The following is a 22,992-nucleotide window of genomic DNA, read 5'->3' on the forward strand; positions in this document are numbered from 1 at the left end:
TTAAAAGTATATACGGGTCCTCTACTAACTATCATATCAGTATTAATGAAGAAACCTGTCTGTTTTCTTGGAAATGTGTTGTATTATAGTTGCTACAGACAGAATAAAGGAAACCACAGGTACATCTAGGATATCTATTACTCTACACTATTCTTATGCAACAGTCATCTTTTTAAGAATATGAGGAATTCAAGAAATGATAAAAATGGCAGACAAAACCTTTTATTGCTTTATATTTATTTTTTAATTTATCAAAAAAGCGTAATTATATAAAATCGAGGGCAAGACATAATTAGGCAAAAAAGAAGAGTACTGATTATGCCACACATATGTATTTATTCAACTGGAGTGTTTTTTGTATTACTGTAGTACACTTCCGCATAAGCTTGATTTTCAATAATCTACTTCCTCTAAAACTGCATTTCACATTCTAATTATCACTCATTTAAATGGAACCATGTACCTACTTTTCACTTCGATACATCCAATAAAGAAATTTAATTAAGAAAGCAAAAGCAACATCATTTACCTGTCCAATTTTAAGCACAAAATATCCAAGGACAACAAAATTCAACAGAAAACATAAAATTGACTTTACAGGTGCCATACCAACTTTGCTATTATATCCCATTACTTGTATATTCAGGCTGGAAATAAAGCAGCACATGGTGTGTTTACTTTGCAGACAATGGAGTTTGTATTTTTGACTTGAATGGACCCTATCAACAGCTGATAATTGAAAGAACATCTAAAAGTGCACTCTGAGAGAAAAAGACACATGGCAATCTTAAGAAGATATATCTCATTCATTTATTGTTACATGCCAGGTGCATCTACACGGCTGAATGCCATAAGGCCAACAAAAAGATATGTGTTTTGAGCTGGCCAACTGTTGCTGTTTTTCACTGCCAACCTTAGCACTTTTTTCCCCCAAGAGTACAAAAAATAAAATTAAAATAAATAATAAAAATCTTTTTTTTTAAAAAACAAATTCCTGAAATTGATTTGTGCACCTAACTGAATCAGTTTAGCCCACCACTTGAAGCACTTAGTACATTACATATACTATTCATTATAATATATAACTTTTTATTTAAAAAAAAGACAGAAAAAACCCTACCTATTCTAATTTTCAAATCAGTGCAATAGGATACAATTTTGTGCCTATTAAACATGTTTTAAAACTATTTTAGTGTATTTTTGAGTACTTAATCACTATTTAAAGACCATTTAAGATAAAGGCACCAAAAAATAGCTAGTTTTTGTTTGTGAAAATTTAGCATATCCTACAAGAAATATGTTTTGCAAACATGAAATTAGTTGTATATTTTTCAGCATGTGAAATTGTAATACTTTTTGTACATTGAGGGTAATTATCATATGTATCATGATACAAAATGGCTAGCAATACTTAGCTCAAGACAATGGACCTTTACCCCCTCCCCCAATTCTAATAATAGCATTTAGCAAGAATGTGTGTGTGAATTGGACTTTTAACGTAGCTATATTCTGTCATATTGCTACGATGTCTGCAGTGTGAGAGTTTATAGTGATGTCTAGCACTGGGGCATCATGCCACAGACATGTAGCATGATGTCCCACCCAGTCACATTATCCTGATACCAGGCCAACCAGTCCTAATACTAACCTCTTAATGCCGAGCGTCAAGCAAGGCAGCTGTTAGTACCATTTCTTTAAGTCTTTGGTATGACTTGGCCGGGGATCGAACCCACGACCTCCCGCATCCAAGGCGGACACTCTAACCACTAGGCCACTGGAGCGGTTGCAGTTAGCAAGAGTGAATTAGCTTATACCAAATCAAATCTGCATGTTTGACAGGAATGACATATATGTGGTTCACAGCAACAGTCCAGATTGACAACTGCACAAAATAAAATAAAGGGAGACAACTCACTGATCTAGTTTATCTGCATCCTGTTTGGTTACAGCCAGCTTCTTTTCTGTCTTTATTAACTTCTGCTGATAGTCCTCTGCTGTTTTCTTCAAAATAGCTTCATTCTTAAGCAGAGAAAGAAACAGCTTTATATGGAAAATGCACATGCTCTACATATTTTATCGTTTATCTTTCAATGAAAGGACTAAAATTTTGGTTACTCTACTACAATTCAGCTTTTCTAGTAATTTCCTGACCTGCCAACCCATCTAATGTTTCTCTGTAATGAAATATCATGTACTACTAGTGTCAACTTGAAAGCATGCATTTGATAACTTCTGAAGTGTGACCTGATGCAGCAAATTCAAAACTTATATTCATCTGAAGATTTTGTAAAGTATACTTAGACCTTAATTACCTCCAGTGTCAAAAACTGCAGTTCCAAACCTATGGTGCTCAATGGTTTCTTGCTACAGCTCCTAAATTGATGTCATTGTTTTTCTGTTTAATTTCATATTGCAACAGCAATCATCTCTTCTGCCACAAGACATTTCCAAACTACATGACATGATGTTCAATAAACATAATTATTGCCCTCCTGCTTATTTTACTAGATTCTTAATTTTCCTTTCTAAACTTATGTACTGACTGTCTGAACTTTTTAAGACCAACTCTGATGAATCTATAACATGATCCATGATCCATGGATCTGGATAAAACGTGGGCAAGTTAATATCTAGATTTGACATCAAGGTGTGTATTCTTTTTGAATTCTTTGCTATTATTCCATAAGTCTGTAATTTAAGAGTCATTTTACAAAGACTAACAGGTCATATCATAAGGGTTGGCAGATCTAAATCTGTACAAGATTTAACAATCAACTGAAAAATAATCACCACCTACTTAAAATAGATTACTTTTGAAATATTTTTGCTGAAGACATTTTTATTAATTTAGCAAATTAAAATCTAACCTATGAGTGAGTGAGTAAGTGATTTAGATTTTTAATGTAGCTTTAACAAGTTTTCAGTCATATCACTCCGATGTCTGCAGTGTGACAGTTTATAGTGATGTCTAGCACTGGGGCATCATGCTGCAGGCATGTGGCACGACTTCCCACCCAGTCATATTATCCTGATACTAACCTCTTAATGCTGAGCGCCAAGCAAGGCAGCTGTTAGTACCATTTTTCTAAGTCTTTGGTATGACTTGGCCAGGGTTCGAACCCGCGACCTCCGGCATCCGAGGCGGACACTCTAACCACAAGGCCACCGGTGCGGTCTCTAACCTATGAGATGTCATAAGTGTAATATCAGCAAGATGGCTGGTTACTAGCTGTAATCTAATGCTATTTTGGGAGGTAGCACTCTAATAAAAGAACCAGTTAGCATACAATAACAAAGCAGAAATAACAATGATGACAGCTTGCTGGTTGGAATTTCATTTGCTAAATGGTCCAATTGGTCATAAATAAAAACATGTCTGCTGAAAATAAGTCATTTATGAAAGATAGTAGCTCGGTTTGTAAAAATATCAGTTCTTAGAATTTCTACAAGCTACTAGAAAAGCTGAAGTAAGGTGAGGTGATACACAAACTTAAATAAAACTTGGTTGATCCAAACTCCTAAAGAAGGATATAAAACAAAATACTCCAATGATTTTGTTTGTGTGTGTGTGCACGTGTGTATGTGCACATGTGTAAGTGGGAGGAGAGAGAATGCATGAATGTGGTTTGCAGTAACTGGCAATCTAAAGTATATCTCAGAAACCATTATTTGCCTTATTAGTTGTCTTATGAACTTAGCCTCTAACCTTTGGACCCAGAATCCATAGGTGTTTATGACCGAAGTGCAGGCCAAGGTTTGGACAAGGAACTTAACTAGAACAAATTTCAATCTGCAGATCACATGTTTCTTTTGTGCCATAAAGTCCTTGATCTTTGATCTTTTGACCCCAATATCAACAGGTTTCTTCAATACTCTCAGTGCAAGCTTTCCACCATCTTTGGCCAGGGTACATTGTCAGGAACTTAAATTTTTGCACAGAAACCATTTTTCTTCCTTCAGTTATTTTTCCTGACCTTTTACCTAAAACTGATAAGCTTCTTCCTCATCCCATGGGCAAGTCATCCACAAAGTTTGGTCCAGGTCTGTGATGCAAAACTAATAATAATGGGTAGACCCATTTGTCTTAAATCTGTCACAGTAATCTTGACATATGACCTTTTCACTCCCAAATAAATAGCCTTTATTATTACCCAAAGTGCAAGCTATCAACAAAGTGTGGCAGTTTATAGTGATGTCTAGCACTGGGGCATCATGCCACAGACATGTTGCATGATGTCCACCTAGTCACATTATCCTGACACCAAGTCGACTAGTCCTAACACTAACCTCTTAATGCTGAGCACCAAATGAGGCAGATGTTAGCACAGTTTTATAAGTCTTTGGTATTACTCAGTTGTGGATTGAACCCACGACCTCCTGCATCCAAGACAGACACTCTAACCACTGGGCCACCAGTACATGTAAGCTTTTGAACTGAATTCACTTTTTAAAGTTATTATCAATTTCACAATATTGTGTTATGTTTTAAGTTTTGCCCTGATCTATGGGAAATCTGTGAATTTAAAAGAGACGGACATGTACCTGGACATAACCCTCCAAAGCTGTTTTCATCTTATCATATCTACGATGAAAATCCGAGACAAACTTGTCCATTGACCGCAAGTCTTCTAAGGCCTGAGAAGAAAAAACAAACATTATGAATCTGGAATATCATGAATTCATTTATGTGTTTTGCTAAAAACGACATTTTCATCAGTATTAAAATGATGGATTGGAAAAGAAATCTTATTATTTTCCACAGAGGGATCTTTGTTTTATTCCTCCTTTAAACACAAAATCCACATAAATCCATGCAGCTAAAAAATAAAGAAATCACAATATTTTTACAAATAAACTTCAATATGCATCAACTTTTTCAAATAAAAAAATCTTAAGATGAAAACTTATCTATTCTTTTAAAATATTTTCCCTGCTAAGTATCCAGGCAAAAGTGAAATCTGCAGGTGATCACATTTATTGTGAAATAAAAAAGAATAAAGAAATATAACTCAAAAACTGAGTTTTCTTTCTTTATGAAATGTAAAAGACTGTTACAACATTCCAATTTATCTGCAGTATTTAGTGTATCAACTAAATCTATGCAATGATGTATCCCACCTATTTTTGACTTGCAATACAAAACTTGAACACTGACTATCGCTGATGCACAGATTTTGATGAATCCTGCCCATATCATACTTGCAATATAAAATTTTAAAAGTGACTATTGTGATGAAGCCCAAATTGCACTATGTTTATACTTTATTTGGCAGTAAAATTTAGTCAAGCCATAAAAATATTACAATGTTGAATTTTGCGTTGACAGATACAAAAATCCAACTTTTGATTAATACCATGCTATACTTACCCAAAGCTAACTCCTAGTGATAGTGTTATATTGACCCAAAGATCCTGATAGTGTTATATTGACCCAGAGATCCTACTGTTGATAGTCTTATACTGACCCAAAGATCCTGACATAGTGTTATAATGGCGCAAAGATCCAACCGTTGATAGTGTTATATTTAACCAAAGATCCTGATAGACACAGTGTTACATTGACCCAAAGATCCTGATAGACACAGTATTATACTGACCCAATGATCCTACTGTTGATAGTGTTATATTGACCCAAAGATCCTGTTAGACAGTGTTATACTGACCCAAAGATCCTACCATTGATAGTGTTATATTGACCCAAAGATCCTGATAGTGTTATATTGACCCAAAGATCCTGATACATACAGTGTTATAGACCCAAAGATCCTACACTTGATAGTGTTATATTGACCCAAAGATATTGATAGACACAATGTTATACTGACCCAAAGATACTACCATTGATAGATAGTGTTATATTGACCCAATGATCCTGATAGACAGTGTTATATTGACCCAAAGATCCTACCGTTGATAGTGTTATATTTACCCAAAGATCCTGATAATCAGTGTTATAGTGGCCCAAAGATCCTGATAGACCAGTATTATACTGACCCAAAGATCCTGATAGACACAGTGTTATAGTGACCCAAAGATCCTACTGTTGATAGATAGTGTTATATTGGCCCAAAGATCCTGATAGACGCAGTGTTATAGTGACCCAAACATCCTACCACTGATAGATAGTGTTATAGTGACCCAAAGATCCTGATAGATTTATACTGACCCATAGATCCTACCACTGATAGTGTTATATTGACCCAAAGATCCTGACAGACAGTGTTATACAGACCCAAAGATCCTACCGTTGATAGATACAGTGTTATATTGGCCTAAAGATCCTGATAGATACAATGTTATACTGACCCAAAGATCCTACCATTGATAGAACAATGTTATATTGACCCAAAGATCCTACCACTGATAGTGTTATATTGACCCAAAGATCCTGATAGACAGTGTTATACAGACTCAAAGATCCTACCATTGATAGATAGCGTTATATTGACCCAAAGATCCTGATAGATAGTTTTATACTGACCCATAGATCCTACCATTGATAGTGTTATATTGGCCCAAAGATCCTACTGTTGATAGATACAGTGTTATACTGACCCAAATATCCTGATAGACACAGTGTTATACTGACCCAAAAATCCTACAACTGATACATTTTTATACTTAAGCAAAGATCCCAATAGATACAGTGTCATAGTGACCCAAAGATCCTACCATTAATAGATAGTGTTATAGTGACCCAATGATCCTGATAGATAGTGTTATAGTGACCCAAGATCCTACCATTGATAGTGTTATACTGACCCAAAGATCCTACTGATGATAGTGTTATACTGACCAAAAGATCCTAGTTATGATAGATAGTGGTATACTGATCCAAAAGATCCTACTGATGATAGATAGTGTTATACTGATCCAAAGGATCCTACTGATGATAGTGTCATACTGGCCAAAAGATCCAAGTTATGACAGATAGTGTTATACTGATCCAAAGGATCCTACTGATGATAGATAGTGGTATACTGATCCAAAGGATCCTACTGATGATAGTGTTATACTGACCAAAAGACCCTACTGATGATAGATAGTGTTATACTGACCAAAAGATCCTACTGATGATAGTGTTATACTGATCCAAAGGAGCCTACTGATGATAGATAGGGTTATACTGATCCAAAGGAGCCTACTGATGATAGTGTTATACTGATGCAAAGGATCCTACTGATGATAGATAGTGTTATACTGATCCAAAGGATCCTACTGATGATAGTGTCATACTGGCCAAAAGAGCCTAGTTATGACAGATAGTGTTAAACTGACCAAAGGATCCTGCTGATGATAGTTATACTGATCCAAAGGAGCCTACTGTTGATAGATAGTGTTAAACTAACCAAAAGATCATATTGATGATAGTGTTATACTGATCCAAAGGATCCTACTGATGATACAGTGTTATACTGACCAAAGGATCCTACTGATGATAAGTGTTATACTGAACAAAAGATCCTAGTTATGACAGATAGTGGCATACTGATCCAAAAGATCCTAGTTATGACAGATAGTGGTATACTGATCCAAAAGATCCTATTGATGATAGTGTTATACTGATCCAAAGGATCCTACTGATGATAGTGTCATACTGGCCAAAACATCCTACTGATGACAGTTATACTGATCCAAAGGATCCTACTGATGATAGTGTTATACTGACCAAAAGATCCTAGTTATGATAGATAGTGTTATACTGATCCAAAGGATCCTACTGATGATAGTGTCATACTGGCCAAAAGATCCTAGTGATGTTAGTGTTATACTGATCCAAAGGAGCCTAATGATGATAGATAGTGTTATTCTGACCAAAAGATCCTACTGATAGTGTTATACTGATCCAAAGGATCCTACTGATGATAGATAGTGTTATACTGATCCAAAGGATCCTACTGATGATAGATAGTGTTATACTGATCCAAAGGATCCTACTGATGATAATGTTATACTGACCCAAAGATCCTACCATTGATAGATACAGTGTTATATTGACCCAAAGATCCTGACAGACACAGCGTTATACAGAATCAAAGATCTGACCATTAAAAGATAGTATTATATTGACCCAATGATATTGATAGACACAATGTTTTACTGGCCCAAAGATCCTACCACTGATATTGACCCAAAGATCCTGATAGATAGTGTGATACCTCTATAAGCATGACTTATATTGCAAAAAGGACTTAAATGGTGAATGGCTGAATTAAAATTGTTAAATGCCAAAAGTACATTTTCATATTTAAACTAATCTGCATCAGTTCTCGCATATAGCTGGTCTCCAATTGCATTAATTTATACAATGTTTGCATGATTGACACAATCATGCATCCTGGAAGTAATTCTGAGCCAACTGTTGAAATAGTGGAGAATCAGTCCCCAGTAATCACAGGTAAGACACTACTATACCCATAACTTGGGTGAAGACTGAATGCAGAAGCAATTCAGAATGGCAGAGCCTGGTATTGAAAAACGTTTTAGTCCAAGCAAACCTGGAGGTATTTTCGATATGGAGGAAACAATGGTAGTGCAAATAGGCATTCTAAAGGTCAATGGAAACCACACATTCTGATGGACACACTGCATTCCAGATTGAGAAAGTGGTCTCCATCTTGAAATGTTCTTCCAGAACAAACTGGTTTAATGGGAGATTATGATACAAAACTTCCCGCCTTTCTTGGTGACCAGTAAGATTCAGGAGCAGCTGCGGAAGACTCATTAGTGATTGTTCAAGACCTCATTGGCTGCCCCCTTCTGCAAATGGGTGTGCACCTCTTCCCTTAATTTCATGAGATTGGACTGGTGAAAGAACATGGGGATCCTTGATATAGGGGTTTGTTCTTGAAACTGAAGTCAGTAACCCTTACTCACAATGGAAAGGACACACCCATTGTCTGTGAAGCTTGATCAAGCTTCCGAACAGAGGTTTACATGAGCACCTACAGGAACACTGGGAGAGGACTGCATGGCAGGAGAGGTGTGTTATTGTAATGCTGTCAACATACACACACCCTCCAATGGAAGACAGGTTAAAGAACTTCTCCTAAAAACTTTGGCAACTTCCACGATAAGGACCCAACTGATGAAATGTCACTGGAGGTTGTCCATTGGACTGGTGCTGTTCTGTTTGAAGAATTAAGTGGGTGACCTATGAAGGCCGTTCACATTAGCACACTTCCTGTTGTATTGCGATGGACCAGGAGCAGCTGCAAAGGATCTATGTTGATGATCCTTCATTTCATGCGAAGCCACGGTGGGCATGAGTCTGAAAAGGGTCATGGCTTCCAACAGGGCAGCCCCTAGAAGGTCTTAACTAAGGATTAGTAAGAACTTCAAGGAGTGCACACAACATCACATCAGACGCATAGAAGACCAGCTAATAAAGCCACTGCAGAAGAAATGAATGCCAGGGTGTCTTGGCAAGTTTCCAGCATACACTGTAATGCAGCTGGGTTTGGCCTACTTCAGCACACTAAATGAAGGCAGCTGAGAAGAGGACAGCATGGGAAGCTATTGTGACCAGAAGCAACTTTTAATTGTTTTGGAAAGGTGCTATGTACAGATTATAAACAAATACATGTCTTTTCTGCATTATTCCATATTCTTTATCAGTGTCCAATATTACCTTTGTTTAGATTTTTCTGACTGTAAGAAGGGTCACCAGTTTTAAGGTTCTGATGTATTTTAAGATCTATACATTTTTCACTTTCATGTGACAAGTACATACAAGTTAACATGGTATCATTCCAGGCTGCAACCTTTGCACCATTGACCCTTATTATATATGCCATGCCTGTTTTATAGTTCATGCAGGAGTGTTTACACACAAAATCATTTATTTTAAAACCCAACTATGAAAAAAATAATATGAAGAAGCCCATAACCACAACTATCATGTAGTTGGAATTGAAAGCTGCTTGTCTTATATTTGAAGAACTAAATAAAATAAAATTTTCAAACTTCATACACACAACTGACAGTTACGATTAGTTGAGCAGATCAAGCATGTGTTTATTTATACACTTTGTGAATGAAAGACATTCTAATGCTACTTACAAGTGATTTACATCACAAAATTGGTGCATTTTATCATATTTTGTAAAAAAAAAATTCAAAGAATTTTGATGTTTTTGATGATTTTTTTGAGGAGTGATTTAAATCAAAACAACACTGCCAGAAACCTAGCTTTCTGCTCAATGGCTGCACTTGTTTTAATGGGAGGGTGTGGCCAGGCTCTAGTTGCAATTCCCACATGGGATGCATTTATATCCAACTCGGAAGGTTTGTAGGGCAACTCTGGGTATGTACCCAGTATCTAGAGGCAGAAACCAGGGTTGAGGGAGGAATGAGAAGAAGCAAGAGATGATGCTGTGGATGTGTCCTGGAGATCTTCTGGATGTGATCTTGGGCTGTGTGCCAGATAGTTTCAGGCACAAGTCTGCGAGTAGAAGAAACGAACTTAACTTGCTGCCTTATAAAAAACCCAGATCTTTTCCTCTTCATCCAACTCAGAGGAGATAGTGTGCCTAATAAGAGGCACCAAAATTAGCTCATTCTACCTCAAACTCATTGGAGTCAGTAAGGACAGACATCCTTGTCTAAAACACTGGCAACAAAGTGGCTGGGCATCAATATGTCCTTTATACTGGCTGGGCATCACTATGACCTTTAGAGGAAATGACATACGAGCACTATGTGTTGTAGAAGTTCCAGGATGAAGAGAAAATTGCTTGTCTTTCTCGGTGGATGTCACCTGACGAGGAGTTGATGCTTTGATATGAGCCCCAGCATCACTTCTATTTTGGATCCAGTATACAAAGGGGGCACAATGTACCAATTACCCTGAGGTGGAGGCCCACAAAGCTCTGTCTGATCACCATCCCAGTACCATCAGGCCTCTGAGTGGTGACCACTGTAAAGTTAGCAACATCACACTTTGACCAGTCACTTTGATGAAATGATTGGTGATAAGTCAGAGCCTAGTTTGTCTTCATCATACATGAAGGTGCAATACTGCTTCACCCATTCAGGAGGATGCAACATGCTATGCTGAGATGAGCAGTGTACTTTCTTCCTCTCAGAAGGCCACAACATGCTAGTGTGAACATGAAGGGTGTTCAACTTCTCCCTTTCTGGTGTCAGGCAAAATCATTCACTTCATCAGGAGGGGGCATTACCAGTCTCCAAAAAGACTGGTCCAAAAGGTTCCTGGGACTTGGGAGGGTTATTCTGAGATTAAAAAGACTAGTCTTCTTACAGTGGGTTTCTTCTTGGGGCTCTTTAAAAGAATAACCTGAAAATTCAGATGATGAAAGGGACTGATGTTTCCTCCACAAGCTGTATGTACATATGGAATTAGCTGGATTCCAAATTCATTAAAAGCACATTTTGCAAATGTACGATTCCTATGTATGCACTCTGAAAATGTGAGGCAGTCTGGGTGAGTGTCCAAGGTCAATTCATTTAGCCACTTTCCCACAAACTGTCCAGACTTTGTTTTCTTAAAAGTTATCTGAAAGAGAACAATAATAACAATACTGTATTATTTTTACAAGTGAAACTTGCCTCTCTGTATGTCCAGCTTGCTATAAACACTTTCATGTACTTGGAAAAGATAAACAATTATTCACTCAAGAGGAATTTTTGTCTTCTCACTCTTCTATTCTTAAGTAAGGAAGACATTCAGTGGTATCTTTATTATTCTCTGTGAGCAATGCAGACACACAATAACAATTTGACACATCAGGCATGCTAATACAGAGTTGAGAAAAAAAGACCAATGAACTGATGTTTAATTATTTAATAAAAGGAACAACAAACTCCTATTAAGTGAGGTAGTGCTAGTGTTACATTATACCTTAAGACACAAGACTTACCTGTGAACAGATTTTATTTTGAAAATAAGAGGTGTGTACCCTTACTTCTAAAGGGTGCCATACAACATAGTAACCCATGAGGATAAAAGTAATTATTGACAATGGGCAGGGGTTACCAGCATAAAAACACAAAAGATGAGATGGAGGAATGTAACACTAGATGAAATACTATTGAAGGGAGAACCGAGAAGCAATTTTCTCTAGTTACATAACAACACAACCATCAACATGGTGTCCTTGAGACAGAGGACTGTTCTGCACATGATCAGTGAGATACAGAAGTTGACTCTGACAGTTGTCCACTCTGTGAGAGGATGCATTCAAATTGAATGTATATAAATTTTCAACATGAAAAAGTAGTTGCTGTGCATAGCTGTTATTAAACACAAATTGTTTTGAAATGAAATAGGGAATAATAGCTGGATGGTAAAAACATATGCTGTCTTAGGGCAGGAATATAGAAATCTAAAAAAGACATAATAGAAATAAATAAATGATGCCAGGAAAAAATGGTTTTGCCATACCCAAATAAAACCTAAGAAATCTTGATCTCTTTCTTTTTTTTTATATATAACAATCATAAGATTTTCAAAAAGTATTGTGAAAAAATGAAATTAGTGATGGAAAGGTAGATTTCAAATTTGGGTCAATAAGAAATAGTGATTGATTGACATCTTCTTGAGATCAAACTCCATACCAAATCTGGTTGCAATCCAATAAAAATCTTTAAAGGTTATCCAGCAGAAATGAAACTCATAACCCGTAGGAGCTATGTTCCTATTCTCACCTTCCATGAAGGTGGGGGGGATATGCAATACTTACTTGGTCCCTCTCTTTCTTTATCTCATCTCGTTCCTTCTTTATCTCCTCAATGTTTTCTTTTGACTTGGATGAGACTGTTTCCTTCTCAGCTGCAAAATATTATTTGTGGCATCAAATACTATGACGAAAAACCAAAATCCATTCCACCCTGCCTTACCCCTGTGACAAGTGCTGGTATTTATAGCAATAATAAATAATAATAAACTGAAGAAAGGTAAGAGCAATCCAGTTATGTGCATGATATACTTTATCTCTAAAATACTATATAGTCCTGAAATACAAGTTTCAGCCTGAAAAGGGAGGATTGATAGAAGCATATAAGGATAAAGTAATGTATAATCACACAATGATGGTGATATAATTTATACTTAGGTTTTCTCTAAAATAAATTTTAAATTGGATCATGGTAAGTACTTCAAATGTAAAGGGTGGGGGGGGCCTCAATTAGTTTTCTTTCTATAGGTACATTACCATAATATGACCATTTCAGCTGGATTTCTAAATGAGGATTCCATGGAATTCTGCCCTAAATGTAACACTGGTTGAACATTTTTTTCTTCTTCTATTCCTTACATTGATGTTTTCCAAATACCACCCTAATCTCTTGAATATAATCATTGTTTGAAATGTTCCTTGGCAAGCAGAGAATAGCGCTTCTTACACATAGCACAAAGCTTCAACATAACTGGTGTATTTGGACAATTTTCAATCAAACAATAAAACTTTTTAAATTAAATTCTTCAAGTCAGACCCTTGTCCAACTTTCAACTAATAAACAAGAACTTGCATTGATTAACAAAATCATCAATTATGTCACATAACATAGTATAAAATACAGGACTATACAAATTGGAATAACTTTTAATTCTTAACCAATTCTTGATTTAGTGTACACATCTTCTTTCATCATATATTATCTTTACTGTGTTCAATCTGAACAATACACTTTCGTATGACATGAATTTTATTTCTCACTAATTGATGATAAAGAGGAAAGGAATACCATGTTAACATAATGTTCCCAGAAAAGTCCTCAAAGTTTAGAACACGTGAAAATTTCCACCTAAGCATTAACAAGCATAAGAATAGTGACTCAGTTCAATGTTAAATATTGAAGATGAGGGTCTCACACCATGGTGGAGCCCACATTTAACTAAAGATTATCGGAGAGGGTTGATCTAATGCCCTTAACAATGGAAACCAAGAAATGTTTTCTTTGAAAGAGAACGAGGACAAAAATCTGCAGTCAAAGAAGGCAAGATCAGATGAATGTGCTAACTACTGCATCAATACTGAACTCTTTACTTGGTGTTGTAAACCTTGGAGGTCGACTACCTTCTGGCCTGACCAATGCTGTCCGTAGCTGTGTTCAAAAGTTGATCATGGTTGAGAGAGTAATGAAAGATAGGTGTGATGGTGGAAAAGCCATGAATTTTTCTTCAGGAAGGGCCCTCCATTCTGCAGTAATCTTTACCCTTCCTCAGTAGTAACTCACTCAAAGCATCCACCAACATGTCAAGGAGATTGTTTGGGTCATATGGGGGTTATCTATCATCTGACCCCTCTTCAGACTGAAGGCCTTCATGACCCATTTACTCTGGCCTGGAACTGTAGACATAAAATGGTAGCTCATTGTTCTAACTTTTTGCTGGCAAGTTCACCATTGCAAACACACATTCACCCAATAAAGAAAACTCTCAGCTTGTGACTGGTGATGAGACCATCTCTCAGGATGACTCATCCTTCTCTTGTCTGCAAGGATATTTCTCTTGCCAAGAATGAGAGCAATCTCTGCTGAAACCATCCATATGATGAGGTTCCATGCTTCCAAGCTAAGAAAAGGGCACTGAGTGCCTCTTTGACACCCGAGATATGTCATGATCTATGTGTTGTCTGTGGTGACTGTAACATATTGGTTTCTTATGAGACAGACACACACGCCCCCTTTCAAAATATATGGTCCACAAGCCCCAAAGGACTACCCTCTTTGGCTCCAGTTGTGAAACTCTGCCTGAATCTTCCTGGCTGTTAACATGCAAGTGAGAAAAGAATGGAGTATGGATAATCATTAAAAGTACAAGATTTCCCTGAGGCAATCCACTGTCAGAGGGTTGAGTTTTTTTTAGCCCACAAAAGCACCAGCTAGCAAAAGGTATGGTATAACTGATATTAAAACTGGATGATTGGAACGCTTTTGATCTAAGGTGAGTTGTTATTACCTGAATCGCCAGAGTAAAGACTCTAGGTGAGAAAGCTATTTCAAAAGGAGGAGCTGAAACTGATGGACTTCCTTAGACAAGAGCGCAGTAATTTCCAGTGGGATGGGAAGATGGTTGTTGTTGTTGTTGTTGTTTTGGGTTTAATTCCATTTTTCTGCACATGGCAGCAAGTATAATTGGTGGAGGAAGAAAACAGTAAAACCCTGGAATAACTCAATAACACATGGGAAGCTACTGGCAAGCTTTCCACATACCCACATTCACCAAGCCAGAGCATGGGAAGATGGTGATATGTAGATAAACATACTGAAGGTCTATGTAGACTGACCATCTACTCGCTGTATTGGCATTGATGGCTGAGACTCATGTCTCATCTGAATGTCCTCTTCCCAAATAAGATATGGGAACATACCAGGAAGATATGGGAACATAATCTTGGACTTATGCCCTCTCTGCTGTTTCATGTTTAGAGGTGTATACCTCTCCCCTTCAGGATTCTAGAGTGGTCTTGTGAAACCAATTGGGAATCCATGACATGTAGAGTCCTGGAAGCAGAGCCAATAGTCCCCTCTTATTGTAGCGAGGACCCATGAATTATCCATCAGTTCTGAGCAGAGTTAGTACCCTCGTCCACCCTAGCACACACTGAATTGATGGGAATATTGGGAACCTGACAGAAATGATTCCCTTGGGCCAAATACATTCCTCCTGCCATGGAAATTCCAGTAGCCCTGTTTTATGCATCAAGGGTAAAAAAAGCTTTAAAGTGTCTCTGTTTTTCTTTGAGGAACCCCTGCTTAAAGTGTTAGAGCAGGGAACCCACCCCACAGACCTCTCTGGCTGGGGATGCCTCTTTGCCTATTTAGCTGGATCTGGAACTAAAGCAAACAACTGGGGTAGCTGAATCCTTGAAGTCTGGATGATGGGGTGGGTATTTTAACTAACCTGCAGAATATGAACTCTGCACATAGCTGAGCTGCTTTCAAATGGTCCTTGCTGTGTTCCAGCAAAACCTCTAATGAATGAACCAACACAATCAGGCTGTCCTCAAACTTGACTGAGTCCACTAGAATGGAGAGTTTGTTGTCCTGTCTCTGCTAATAACCTGAGATAGGATTTCCATTTCCTTTCTTCTTGCTGGAGAAAGGGACTAGCAAATCCCCTTGAAACAGAAGGAATGGACATGGAGGACATGTACTATCCACCTATCAGTGAAACCATGGAAACTCAGCAATGGTGTTATGGGGAAAAGTGACATCCCCAACACACCACCCGGTTGAAGGAATGCACAAGTCCCAAAGGAACTGAATCTGAATAAAAGGAAATGGAGAGGGAGGGAGTGATGACCTGGTCATTTTTCCTACAGTTGGCAGGTTGTTTCCTGGTCTCTGTTAGAAATTATGTTGCTGGTGACTTTGTTCTCATCATCTGACTGTCAAAATGTCTCTTTCTGGGAACTGACTCATCTGACAATCTAAAACATTTGATGAGGTAGTTGAAGATGACTGCATTTTCCTTGTGTCAGAAAGCCAGGACTTGTTTGTGTGTGGTGGTGACTTCCTTTATCAGTGAAGTGCCACTGATTCCTCTCAGCATGCTGGCAATCTCCTTACACTTGGATGAGTCACTGATGCCTCTGACAGAAGAGTGGCTACCTTCATCCTGCCAATATAGACCTTATCTGACCTCAAGGCAAAGAAAGGACACCCATCAATGCCAGCGCACTTAGCACAAGCCATGCAGGTGGGGTGGGGGGTAGGGGGTGTGTGTTGCAAGAAGCCATTTTTAGGCCTTTTTTGCCAACTTCTTATGGCTAGATAAAAGGCCGAAAGAAAATGAAAAGAAAAAAATGATGAAGCAATATTGTACAGAGAAATATCTAACTTGACACTGGTGCTAATGTGCAGCATACAATTATGGAAACACGCATAAAAATTGCAACACATAAATTGATATAACTGAAGGAAAAACCAATGACACTTATATGAATGACAATTTTTAATGCAGAGAGATATTCAATGAAGTCCAAGGGAAAAAAAGGGATAATATTCCGAAAGATGGATGCTACTAAGGTATCGGACTGGGACTATGTTTTTGTTGTAGGCCTCCAATTACATAATGAGCAAGGAAATTTACATTGGACTGAGAACTAGCACCAGAAAAAGTAAAAGTAATTTAAAAAAGAGGTAATATATTACCCCTCTTAAACTCAAAATCTGATTGGCTGGAAATAAAGCAATGTACAAACTAAAGGTTGAACCACTGATAACAACCTAAATCAAGGATGTTCTTGAATGTGTGCATGCTGAAGGAAAAAAAGTTCATAAAAATCAATGAATTTTAAATAAAAAGAAAAGTTTGTGTATATAGGGCCAAACCTTTTTGCCAGAATTGGATTCTAATGGCTCAGAATAAATAAACCATTATCATGTTTTAAAGAATACTCTCATACCAATACTGTATGTGCTTATTTCTAGGTTTACCATAATGTCCCAAAAAGCAGACAATTTGTTCTATGGACAATAAGGAACTGAATCATATGAACACTATAACCTAAATACCTAGAACTCAGAAGGTGGATATTACAGCAAAAGAAGGCCATGGCCTGCATGTCGAATTCATGCTATTACATAAATTGCTGAGGATCTTGTGGCTTAAACCTCATGGTCACATGGTGAGCAAGTGTCACACATAAAGAATTACCAATGCTTAATAATCAAACAGCATGAGTTTGAACTTATAAAGATACCAAAGAAATATAAGCAAATTAGAAACTTTTACCAAAAGTAATGCTAAACTGATCATGCAGCTAGTGCCACCTTTGTAAAAGTTGCTAGATAGTTTGGCTTTTACACTAACGCAGTCTCAGTAACAACAACAACAAAAACAGAAACAGCTGTATTTATACACCCAAAGAATCAAAAGTATCTCCACAAAAGATTCCTGTTATTGATGCTTTCAGCAATGCACTCTTTCTGTGGACTATGACAACATATTATTAATAAATATAAATTGAATTTTTTTTACAGGCAGACTTGGTAAGTAGTCGCCAGTTTTCCCTCTGTAAATAGAATGATGTCCCTTGTCTTTACAAAAAAAGAAGAAGAAAAGAAAAAGGAAAAAGATATAAAAGGAAGGAAATGAGCAAAGAGTGATAGTTCAGTTATATGGTACAATTTCTAGTGGCCCAGAAATTGTAAAAGGAATAAAGCAATTTACAATGTGAACATTTCTAAACAGAAGTACTAATTCAACAGAAAATAGGTCATAAAGTTAAAGACTTCTAAAAAGTGAAGCCAGGTTATTACATATGGTTAAAAACAACTGCAGGATGTGTGTGTGTGTTGGATTTTTAATGTCTGGGGTATCATGCAGCAGATGTATAGTATCATATCAAATCCAGACATATCCTGACACCAGGCCGACCAATCCTAACACTAACCTCTTAATGCTGAGCGCCTAGCAAGGCTGCTGTAAGTACAAAAATTTAAAATCTTTGGTATGAGTTGGCCAGGCTTCAAATCTGCAACCTCCTGCATCTAAAGCAGACACTCTAACCACGAACCCACCAGAGTGATTTCAACTGCAGGAAATTTTTGAAGGACATTATACTTTTGATTTCAGTGCACAATGAAATTACCCAAATCAGCTTGGAATAGATGCTTGAAATTTTAAGTATACAAATGGACAGCATAGCTGCCATACTTCCAGGCTCACAATTAGTGAAAACAGGGATAAAAATTAGTGAATTTAGACATAAAGTAGTGAAAAATACCATGACAATATCTCCATCCACTCTGACCGTCAATACTACACTATATCAAGATCGCAATATAAAACTAAAACACTACATATATGCAGAAATATATCTGCATTTTGATTTATTATGGTATTCATAAACTTATTTATCAAGACATGATACTGTGGCAACTTGAACTTCCTCAACTGCTTGATCATAAAACTGTTTTCTAAACAGTTCAGACTTCTTGCCTGCTGGTTGATGTAGGGACTAAAATTGCTGACAAATTTTCTGCAGCTATGGAGGCCCTAAAGTCTTTCTTATTTTTCCTCACTAGAGAAAATACTCTTTGGATGTCACTGTTGCTGTGAGGAATGCACAGGAAGGTGCAGTATTTTTCGGTTCTTCCACAGGAAAATTTGGAAGCAATCTTTGCGTCTGGAAACATTTATCGGAACAAATGTTTAGCATGGTCTCCAGCTCATAAAGGTAGATTGTGTTCAACAAGAAAACTCACAAATAATGCTTCAGTGTTGGTAGCTTGCAGGTTTTCCAATGATGGCTTAAAATATTCCAGAGCTGAAATCGTGAGAGTTTGCAGCTATGGGAGAGTAGTAAAGAAGAAAACTGTGATCTCAAAAAACAATTGGATCTGTAAATGCCATGTATGCTTTTGTTGTCAGAAGGTACAATGTTGACAAAATATCAACTCACCTGCTTTGTTGCCAATGTCAGAAGGTATAATGCTGACAAAATATCAACTCACCTGCTTTTGTTGTCAATGTCAAACGGTAAAATGTTGACAAAATATCAATTCACATGCATTTGATGTCAATGTCAAAAGGTAAAATGTTGACAAAATATCAACTCACCTATCAGAGTATTAATCATCTTCTCATATTCACTCAGCACCATCCTGTTAATGAAAATGAATTCCATTGGTATTAAAAATGGCCTAGTGACATTGCAGCAGATTCCTAACAGACAATATCTAATGGTAAATGTCACATAACTCATCCAGATCAAATATGGATAGCAGCATACAGACATAACCTAATGGTAAATATCATCCAAATCATCCAGATCAGATATGGGTAACATGATTCCGTTGCTCAACAAAGATTGTAACTGAGCAAAATTACTCAAATTATTATTTTGTAAATTTCATATGAAAGAGGCACACATTCAAGCCCTTCCAATTCTCAAACACAAAAACAAAATATTTTATAGCCAGAAAGTATCTTTTTTTTAAAAAAAAATTATCTTTGTTATTCAAGGTATGACATCCTGGCCACAGAATAGTCGTAAACAGTTTTGGTTGAAGGTAAATTCCAGGAAAAGGGCACAAGATGGGCACGAAATGCTGTCTGGTAATCTTGTTACTTAAAGGTATGACATCCTGGCCATAGAATAGTGGTAAACAGTTTTGGTTGGAGGTAAATTCCAGGAAAAGAGCACAAGATGGTCATGAAATGCTGTCTGGTAATCTTGTTACTTAAAGCATTGAGGTCGGGTCACATCTCATTGTTTTGGTGATATCGTCAATATCAAACTTGTAGAATGAGCTTTTCTAAAAGCCTTTACCATCATTCCAAGAGACATTAATGTGAAATAGTGGGTGCTTTGAGTATATGCAACTTCACCACCTATGTGCCAAAAATGCTGTTAACAGTTTTGAATATGAGAAGTGTTCCAAATGCTGGATTTTCGGAGAGATGACATGTATAGTATCATCAATTAATCATTTATCATCTGTCCTGAACAAACTTACAAAATTACAAACTTTAGTTCCCAAAACAATCAGATCAAAAATATACTTTTGACATCCATGAAACAGCTATGTTTGTTTAAACCTCTAAGTATTTTTAGGTAAGTTCTATTTTCATCAGCTTTCATAGTAATCATTACAACACAATAGCAAACAGATAGAAAAGACAATTTTTTCTCTCACACCTCCCTCAAAATTCACTGGCAAACTTTTAATCAAAGAACTGGAGGAAATATGTAGTGTCATTACCTAAATGTCCATGACAGCCAGGTGCAAAATAAAGTTTACACACCTTCTTCAAAATCATTTCATTGATTGTTATCAAACTTTCAAGAAATGCTGAATGTGGCATGTTGAAGTTAATGTCATTTCATACAGCCACCAAAGCATCAACATCCACTTTCACACCATTTAAGCCTTAGAATACTATTTAGATTTGTCATGTTACACATAGTCATGCTCTACTTTTATTAGGAAAGCTTTATGTGACTCTAAGTTTCAGCATCTTCAAATGCAATTTTCAGCCATACTATATTGAAAACAATCATAACTTCAATTTTGTTTCAACATTTTGAATCAAACAGAGAAAAAGAAAACAAAAGAAAAGTAGAATTTTTAAATATAAATGCAGGAGTTATTTAATTCTTAAAACTACTACTAATAATACTGGAACTGTGAAGTCTGTATCTCAGTACATGTTAAAGATGGCGACATATAATTATATAAAAAAATTATTTATATATATATATATTTTTTTTAAAGTGACTCACATCAAGTTTTCAATGTTAGCTTGCAGTTTGTTTCCCTTCTCCTGTGCCTCTTTGATCTCCTTTTGACTGGCTTTTGTCTTGGCCTCCATCTCTTGGCTCCATTCCTTCTCCTTGTTCAACAGATGTCCTTGGAACTCTAATGTCATCTGTCGCTTCATCTTCTTCCAGTCTACCTCTGTGTACTTCAAAACCTTATTTGTATATAAAAATAAATTCTTTCATACATAGCTTACATCCAACAGCTAATAATGTAAACCTTACTTACAACAAAGTTAGTACACTTCACATATAGTATTTGCAGTTTATTATTTTCTATATGTGCACATGTTAACATATCCTTTTCTGTGAATCTGATTGGGCCAAATAAGCATATGAAATCATTTTTATGCAGTCTGTTAATTAAAGACTGGTTGTGAGAGTAGGAATTGTGCTTGTCCCATCTCCTGGAAGTACTTTTTTTAATTACTATTTCTGTCAACAATATAGAAGTTGTCTTTCTACTTGTTAGCTGAGCGAAAATTTAAAACTGGTAACTCTAATAGAAATGTATAGTAGGTGATAATACAGCATAATCATATAAATTATTTAAATGAACTATTCTTCAAGCAATATATGTTTTATAACTAAATTGTATACATATACAAGAGGACAAACATGGTCATTTTAGGACCACACATTCAGCATTAAGTGTAAATGTAAACATTGTAGTGGAGCTATTGAACTCTCAAGAAACAGATTTTATATTCTCAGGTACAAAAGAAAATAGCGATCACTTGATAAGAAAAAGATTTTACATAAAGGGGTAGACAAAGAAGCGATTACATTCTCTTTCAGTACATCAGCGTTTTTACTTTCATGAGCTCTGTACACATCAAAGTTTGCCTTCATCCTGGTCCTCTTACTCTGACTTAGGTTTTTATGTTAGGGTTGTCTGTATTATCAGAACCACTCATTTCTACTTAAACATCTTACTAGTGGAATCAGTCTTTAAGACGTGTTCAGGTTTAATTTGAGGATTTATTTTAACTATTTGACGGAATTACAGTGCTCTGACTTAAAGATTTAATCACTACTTTCGAATTATTGTGAATTCATTTAGAGACATTTGTTTCCTTTCCTACTTCTTTTTGCCAAGCACAGCCAAAAAAATCGGAATGCTATTTTTGTGGGCATTCAAATCGGTAGATTTGCCTTGTGTCAATATCTTCATATTTGCAGGTATATAACCTCTACAAAGCCCCAAAATAAATACAAAAGAACAAAATGGTTGCTTCAGTGGTTTCAAACATCAAAAAAGTACTGGATGCAGCCAATGATACTAAGTGGTTATTAAAAGATATGTGAATGATCTGTTACTTAAAATACAGTCCATAAAGTTGCATCATCAGCAATTTCTGATGACCATCACTTTAACACAGGCTTAAGTGTGGTAAAATTATACTTAGATCCTTGTCAGTTTGATAATGTATTCATTCCACATGTGAACCAAGCACATGACTAGCTGACCATTGCTCAAAGCAATTAGCAGGTAGCATCAAGATTTTTTTTGATGCTAAGAATCCATCCAAGTGTAAAGATGCTCAGGCCTCACATACGAACCAACTTAAACAAAAAAGACTTGACAATAAATAAAGACTACAAAGAAGAACTAAAAACACACTGCCAAAACTGGTATGCTATACTGGTGATGGAGACCATCAGAGAAAAAGACGACGGTCAGAAAGATGGACTTGTTTAATTCCACACATTCTGGATTATTTACCTTACAAACAAAAGAGATTACAAAAAGCAG

The 22,992-nt window shown here is 36.6% G+C and overlaps 1 protein-coding gene across 1 annotated transcript in view; it reads right to left on the reverse strand.

Annotated features, from left to right (window-relative positions):
* LOC149794869 (uncharacterized) overlaps nt 1-22,992 on the reverse strand; it is a 116,551-nt gene that overhangs the window by 15,282 nt on the left and 78,277 nt on the right. The window contains exons 11-15 of the mRNA XM_089964512.1: nt 21,201-21,391; nt 19,535-19,578; nt 12,705-12,793; nt 4,543-4,635; nt 1,916-2,019 (exon numbers count right to left, since the gene is read on the reverse strand). Coding sequence (XP_089820638.1) covers nt 1,916-2,019; nt 4,543-4,635; nt 12,705-12,793; nt 19,535-19,578; nt 21,201-21,391 — 521 coding nt within the window. The remainder of the gene's footprint in view (nt 1-1,915; nt 2,020-4,542; nt 4,636-12,704; nt 12,794-19,534; nt 19,579-21,200; nt 21,392-22,992) is intronic.

Source organism: Sinohyriopsis cumingii, chromosome 7 (genome assembly GCF_028554795.1).
Source record: "Sinohyriopsis cumingii isolate HCF-2022 chromosome 7, ASM2855479v2, whole genome shotgun sequence".
NCBI classification, from domain to species: domain Eukaryota; kingdom Metazoa; phylum Mollusca; class Bivalvia; order Unionida; family Unionidae; genus Sinohyriopsis; species Sinohyriopsis cumingii.